Source organism: Passer domesticus, chromosome 11 (assembly GCF_036417665.1).
Source record: "Passer domesticus isolate bPasDom1 chromosome 11, bPasDom1.hap1, whole genome shotgun sequence".
In the NCBI taxonomy this organism is placed as follows: domain Eukaryota; kingdom Metazoa; phylum Chordata; class Aves; order Passeriformes; family Passeridae; genus Passer; species Passer domesticus.
In genome coordinates, this window is record NC_087484.1 from 32353210 (window position 1) to 32360509 (window position 7300).

The following is a 7300-nucleotide window of genomic DNA, read 5'->3' on the forward strand; positions in this document are numbered from 1 at the left end:
CAGCAAGCGCTGGGGGCTGGGACTGTGTGCAGAAAACGCCCTGGGGTCCCTGCAGCCAAGCAAAGGGAACAAAGTTTCAGTTGTGGCCTGTCCGGAGAGCACCAAAATCGATTATTTTCCATTGCCGGGTGTTGTAGGAGCCCCAGAGGAGAGCCCCGGGGGCCAAGGAATGGAGAGCGGGGACTGTGCAGGAGCCGGAGCAGCGAGAGAGGCCGGGCTGAAGGTGCGGGGCGGGCACGGGCTGGGAGGGGGCCCAGCCCGGGGGTCCCGCAGAGCCTCCCTGCTCCAGAGCCGCAGTTGCGGCAGCGGGGCAGCTGCCGGGACCGCTGTGCCAGGGACGGGCCGCAGCTGGGGCTTCCGAGGGGCTGGAGCAGCTTTTTGTCCCGATGCACCGGGGGCATTGCCGCGGGGTTGGGGTCCCTGGGAAGGCGCAGCAGGACAGGGTGGCAGTGGCTGGTTTGTGGATTTGGTGCTGGGATGTTTTGTTGGCGGCCCCGGGCGGGCTGTGGGAGCCGGGAGCGGCCGGGCGGGCCCGGAGCCGCCCCTCGGGCCGGGAGCCCCGGGCAGAGCTCTGTGCTCGGGGGCCGGGCCGGGCAAAGGCTGAGGGAGAGCGGGGGAAGCGCTGGCACAGAGGCCCCGGGCTCGCCGTGCCCCCCTGGCCACGCAGCCGGGCTCGGGGCCGCCTCGCTCAGAGCCAGCCCCGGCTGCGGGGGTCTCCGGGGCTCCCTGGGCAGGGGGCGGCGGGGGCTGCCCGAGCTCCGTGCCCGGCGCTGGGCGCGGCTGCCGAGGCAGCGGAGGATGCAGGGTCCCCCCGTGCTGGGGCTGGCTCTGCCCGGCCCAGGGGCTGCACTGTCAGCCCAGAGCCACCTGGGGATCGCCCGGGACCGGCAGGGCTGGCAGGGAAACCGGCACTGGGGGAGCAGAAACGGGCAATGCGAGAGCTGGGGGTGCTCCAGAAGCCTGGACATGTTGGCAGCATGGACAGGGGGAGCCATGGATACCCCAGGACTCTGAAACAGGGACCCCGGCCAGTGCTGACCCCTGGGATGCCTGTGATGCCAAAGTGGTGAGCCCAGAGAAGGGGAACCTGTGGGATTGCCAGGAGCCCCAGCAGCCCAGAGAGGGGAACACCAATACAAACCTGACCCGCAGCAACCCAGACAGGGGGCCTCCAGGAGCCCAAAGTGGAGAGACCAGAGAGGGGAAACTAAGGGTTGGGGTTTCTTGCTGAATCTTGGTCATTTGTGTATTTTGGGGGAATAAATCTTGGTGTCTTGGAGGCTTACATGGGCACCAAATTCCTGGTGACTTCTAGAGTGTGCAGGCACAGGGGCCCAACACTGGAACTGCAATAGCTCAGGGCAAAGGTGACCAGAGTCAGAGAGAGACACCCCTCTGAGGACAATGGTCTCACCATCAGCATTTTCAGGCTCATGTGAATGCAGCAGCTTCATGGGTATCACCCAGTCCAGCTGCCATTTTTCCTTATATGTACTCCGCCTAGAATGTTCTCCCCTCTCTTGGTCCCGGTTTACTGCAATGCTCCGCCCCTGTTACCTCATTGGTTCCCCAGTTGGCTGCCCCTCCTCTGCACCACCTGTGCTCAGTTCCCATTGGCCCTTGGCCCTCAGACCCGCCCCTTTCCCCCCTTATCAAACCCTGTGTCCTCAGCCCCATTTTGTCTCTGTCCCTGGCCCCTCTACATTGCAATAAACTGCGTTTGGAGCTGTGCACACAGACCCGTCTCTGGCCTTGTCCATCAGCAGGTTAAGCAAGCGTGCTCTGGGCTCTGGGAGTGCAGGTTGCTCATAGGGGCTCATTGTGGATGTGCCGCAACACCAGAGATGGACTTGGGCAGGAGGAACCCCTTAACCCAATGTGCTTATACATTGTATTTTTCCTCAGACCAGAATTACCCATTGCCAAACCTTGGCCGGATGGAGGAGGAGGCTGTGAAGAAGAGGAAGATGCCCCAGGACACCCAGGCAGGTGAGGAGGAAGTCAGTGCCCCTTTCCCCCTCTCTCCTGCTCCAGCCCAGCATGGCCCCTGGCTGCAGGACAACCCCTCAGCCAATGCCGTCCTGCTTGGGATGCACTGGGGAGATCTCTTTCCCCTTCCCTGTGGCACGGAGGCAAATCCTATCTTCACCTTGTCCTTCCTCCCCCAGACAAGGAGCTGAGGATGGAGACCAGGGAGGACAAATCTCCAAGGCAGAACCTCATGGAAGAGGCTGTTTTGAGCAACACCACGGGGCAGGAATCCAAGGGGGAGGAAAAGCCCCTGAGATCCCACAGGAGGAGGGCCTGCAAATCCAGCCCAGGATGCTTTGAGGGGGAAATGCCTACCCTGTGCCAGGAATGTGGGCAGAGCTTCAGCCAGAGCTCAGAGCTGGTGGCTCATGAGCAGCTTCGTGATGGGGAGAAGCCCTACAAGTGCTTGGAGTGTGGGAAGAGCTTCAGGCAGAGCTCCCACCTGATCAGACACCAGATGAACCACACTGGGGAATGGGCCTACGAGTGTGGGGAGTGTGGGAAGGGCTTCAGCTGCAGCTCAAAACTTGTCAACCACCAACGCATCCACACTGGGGAGAGGCCCTATGAGTGTCCTGTGTGCCAGAAGAGGTTCCAAACCAGCTCCAATCTCCTCCTGCATGAGAGAATTCACATACAGGAGAGGCCCTTCCGTTGCCCCGACTGCGGGAAGGGCTTCAAGTACAACTCCCACCTCATCAGACACCAGCGCATCCACACTGGGGAGAGGCCCTACGAGTGCCCCATTTGTGGGAAGAGCTTCACCCACAGTTCTAACTTAACCAGACACCAAAGGAAGCACCAGTAAGGGAAGCCCTGCAAATGCCCCAGCTGCAGGGAGAGCTTTGTTCCTGGCTTCAACTTCATAATCAATTGAAGTACCCATGTTGGGAAGAGACCTGTGATCCATGTTCACTGTGATCCATGCTGGGAAGACATCTGTCCCTTTTCCTGCCCCTGCACCACATGATGTGGGATCGAAGAACATGAGGGTCTGGCTAGGGCCGTGTCATTATATTCACTCTCTTCTCAGGTCATTGCCAGGGTCACGGAAGGGTCTCTTTCTCTCTCCCTGAGGAGAAGGGTGTCCTTCCCAGGCAGGAGGAAATACATGGCCAGGATGGCCCAGTGAGTTGTGTTTTGGTTTTCCCTGTGGAAAGTTTTTCTTTTCCCTTCTGTTACCAGTATTGATTCTATTCCTGTTTGTTGTTTGTCTCGTAGCTGTTCCCAGTAAACTGTTCTTACCCCAGCCCAGGATCCTTTTGTGCTTTCTATGGGAGGTGGGAGGGCAACGAGCGGCAGCGCGGTTTTAGCCAGAGCAGGAAATTGGGGAATCCCATTCCTAAACCCCAGCCCGTGGAAACCAAGCATCCCAGCTGGTCCCAGACCTGCTGGCCATGGCAACAGCCTTGGGAGCGGGTCCCTGGCTGGGGCTGTGGGAATCTCTTCCCTCTGGTGCCCAGGGACAGGACTGGAGGGAACGGCTGCAGCTGAGTCGGGGCAGGCTCAGGTTGGATCTCAGGAAAAGGTTTTTGCCCAGAGGCTGCTGGGGCAGTGCCCAGGCTCCCCAGGGAAGGCTCCCAGCTCCAGGCTCTCTGAGCTCCAGCAGCGTTTGGCCAGCGCTGCCAGGCCCAGGCTGGCATTGTTGGGGTGTCCTGTGCAGGGCCAGCAGTTGGACTCCAGGATCCCAATGGGTCCCTCCCAGCTCAGCCAATTCTGTGGATCTGGGATCCCATGACCCTGGGGATGGGGCTGCCAATGGTTGCCATGGCAACGGGCTCTGGCTGCAGGGCTGAGCTGGTGTCCATGGCAACCACCCCAGGCATGGGGTCTGCATGGAGCTGCCAAGGGACTGAGCATGGCAAGAGGGGGCTGGGGATGGTTGCCATGGAAACTGACCATAGCAACAGGGGACTGGGGATGGTTGCCATGGAAACTGACCTTAGCAACAGGGGCTGGGATGGTTGCCATGGAAACTGACCTTAGCAACAGGGGGCTGGTGATGGTTGCCGTGGATACTGACCACAGAAATAGGTCCTGGTGATGGTTGCCTGCTAAGGATCAGATTTGTCACAGACACTCAGAGGGGTTCCATGGGGGCTTTCCAAGAGTCTCCATGCTGTTCAAGAGCTGGAATGTCACAGGCAGAGACAGGGGCTCCATGGACACCTCCCAGGGGTTTCTGGGGATGGTAAAGAGCCCTGTGCTCAGAGACAGTCACAGCCATTCCATAGTGACATCCCAGGAGTCCCCAGGCTGCCAATGAACCAGGATGCCCCAGACACTCACAGGGGTTCCTGTCATGGGCACAGTGGGAGCTTCAGACAAAGCTTATTGGAGAAGCTCCCGTTAGGACACGACATGCAGAGAGGACCCCCAATAGCCCTCACAGATCCCCAAATATCACCATTGAGTCAGAGATGACACAGATTCAGACCAGAAAGCTAAAGGCTAAAAGCCACTTCTTTTTTCAATTATCTTCTTTTATACCTTGGTTTGCTACAGGTGGATCTCATTGATCATTTATTCAACACATTTAACATGATTGGCTAATTAAGACAACATCCTTCAGCAAACAACTTTATGAAAAAAAACCATCTTATTACAAATACCACCTGTGGATAATTTACAATTCTTTTTCTTCAGCTCTCGAAAAGTTCCCAGAACAATTCATGGGAAAGCTTATTATTTTTCTCTGTCTCTGACCAGATTGTCATATCGACACCCAAGTACCCCCAAGGACCTCCAGGATTTCTAAGCTCCTTTTGTGAGAGGAGCCTTGGAGCAGCTGCTTCCAGTCCAGTCCTCAGACTTTTCAAGTGTTCATGTGTAAAGAATTATCAAGGTAGAGTTAAACCTTTACAGAATTTGTCCCATAGGATTAAGGATGGCAAACCAGTGATATTTATATAAATATCTATTATAGCAATCATGAGACAAAATTATCTTAATAAGAAATAATTACACCAAGATATAAGAGTGGTAACATATTATATTGTATAGAGCACTTGGATGTGATTTCAAAGCAACTTTATTAAAACAAAACCAGTTATTTAAGCAGAGATTGATGTCACTCCGCCAGACCAATGACCGTGGGCAAATCCCTTTGGTTCAGCCTGGAGCAGTGACCTCGAGGGTTGTCCCCGCTCCAGGGAGGAATCTCCACAACCCCCAAGAAGGGAAATGTGAGGAGATACTGCCATTACAATTTGGAATGGGGCTTTTCTAGTCTGAAGTGCTGCCATGTCAGTCAGATGTGCCCAGGCTGGGCCAGCTCAGCAGCTCTGCAGAAGCTCTCAGTGCAGTCCCTTGGTTGTTCCTTTCTCTAGGGATTTTTCCAGCTCTGCCACAGCTACAGCTCCCTCTGAGGATGTGGAACATTGGGATGGAGGAATCAGGCTGCTTTCAGCATTATTCACCCCAAAAGCAGCATGACCCCCCCCTCCTTAATTTCCCACTGGGGCTTTGCAAACAGGGCCTTGCTGGAGTTGTTGGAGCCCATTGCAGGCAGAGCCTCCTGCTCCAGCAGGAACTGCCTTTCCTGTGCCATCAGCAGGGCAGGTCCCGCTGCAGGAAAAGCCCCAGGCCAGCCCCAGCACAGGGAAGGGCTCGGGCACAAGGGCAGAGTGCCGTGCTGGGAGCTGGGCCAGGCAGAGCCTGAGGCACCAAAGGCACCTTGGCAGCAGCAGCTGCTTGCAGGGCATGGCCAGAAGCCTCCCTTGGCAGCCCGGCCTGGTGGCCAGCACTGCAGAGCTGCTGCATCAGGGCTCATATCTGCCTGGGCTCTGAAAAGCCACTTCTGCTCCAGGAGCCTGCCTGGGAAGCCATTGGCCCCAGCACCTTGGGGACAAGATATGAATGACAAAACTCTTCATGCCAGCAGAGACAAGGCAGGCGCAGAGGAAAGGGGAGAGCCAGGCCCAGGGGACAGGGCTGCCATGGTGATGGCTGTGAGGTCACTGCCCCTGCAGCAGCCTGGCTGCCCTCAGCAGACATTCTGGCCAGAAGCTTTGTGAGGGCACCCAGCACATCAGAGAACCCACACAACAGGAATTCTGTGCTTGGGGATGAGAGGGTTTCACTGGGTCAGGTTGCACAAAGCTCCTGCTCTTGGAGAATTCCTGGGATGAGGAATCCACTTCTCTGGAAAAATAATTGCAGTTTTGTGCCACTCTCATAATTGGAAAATATTTCCTCCTTCTAACAAATGAAATCCACCCTCATTCAGTTCAGAGATACTGGCCCTTGTTCTGTCACTGCAAGATTTGGGAAAAAATAATTTCAACCACTATTCTTCCATTTTCACAGACTTTGGAGAGGACCCAGAAATCTCCCAAGATGGGGTTTGGAGGCCTCATCACATAAGCAGGAGGTAGAAGGTGGTGGCTCTGGGCTCAGTGGTGTGGAGACTGAGGACAGAACAGGAAAAGCCTGGGAGGGATTGAAGGGTGGTGTCAGAGAGGCTGGAGCTTTTCTTCATAGAGGATATAATCATGAGAAGGCAATAATGGCACCAAGGGCAGCTGGGGAGGCCCAGACTGGACAGCGGGAGAAAGGAGTTTCCCTGCCAGGGCAGGGCTGTGGTGCAACACGTCCCCCAGAAGGAGCCTGGAGCAGCCCAAGAATTTGTGTGGGCAGGCAGAGGCAGGCAGGAGGCAGAGCTGTCAGCAAAGGAAGGGGCCAGCCAGGTGGGGCAGCCAGGGGATGACGACAGCCTGCAGGGACAGAGGCGCAGGATTGCTCAGGATCAGAGACACATTTGTCTTGCTTGTCCCCAGCTGTCTTCAGTGCCTCCAGTGTTCTTCTCTGGCTTCAACCTGGGGACACTTTCTCAGACCTGTCCTTCAATGGGACCATTAACCCTTCAAGAAATCTTCTGTGTTTCAATCTCACTTTGAGTTGTTAAGAGGTTTTTGAGCACACACTGAGGTACTGAGTCTGATGCAAAGAGCAGCAAAGCCCCAGAGGGTGATTAAAGTCCTGCTGCTGTGTCTGTGTTGCTGAGCTGGGCCGGGCTCCTGGCCCAGAGGCAGCTCCTGGCAAGGGCAGCACTGCAGAGAGACAGCTCTGGCCAGGAGCAGCTCCTGGGCACAGCCCAGCAGGGCTGGGGCACTGCCAGGGCAGCTCAGGGACACCAGCAGGGCACAGGCAGAGCTGACAGGGGCTCAGCACTGGCAGGGGCTGGGGGATGTCCCAGAGGGGGCTGTGTCACAGCAGCACCTCTGTGGCTGTGTCCTAGAGGCACAGAGCAGCTGTGATGTCAGCAAGG

At 56.6% G+C, this 7300-nt stretch overlaps 1 protein-coding gene across 3 annotated transcripts; it reads left to right on the plus strand.

Moving 5' to 3' along the window:
* Nucleotides 1-940: 940 nt before the first annotated feature.
* LOC135278559 (zinc finger protein 3-like) lies at nt 941-3268 on the plus strand. Of its 3 annotated transcripts, none has more exons than XM_064385131.1 (3): nt 941-1801; nt 1906-1989; nt 2169-3268. In XM_064385131.1, the coding sequence occupies exons 2-3, from the start codon at nt 1938-1940 to the stop codon at nt 2837-2839; spliced, it is 723 nt and encodes a 240-aa protein (XP_064241201.1). In that variant the 5' UTR covers nt 941-1801; nt 1906-1937; the 3' UTR covers nt 2840-3268. The 3 variants fall into 3 exon arrangements, with proteins under 3 accessions (XP_064241201.1, XP_064241203.1, XP_064241200.1); XM_064385133.1 differs by having other exon boundaries at nt 941-1766; XM_064385130.1 differs by having other exon boundaries at nt 941-1989.
* Nucleotides 3269-7300: the final 4032 nt, after the last annotated feature.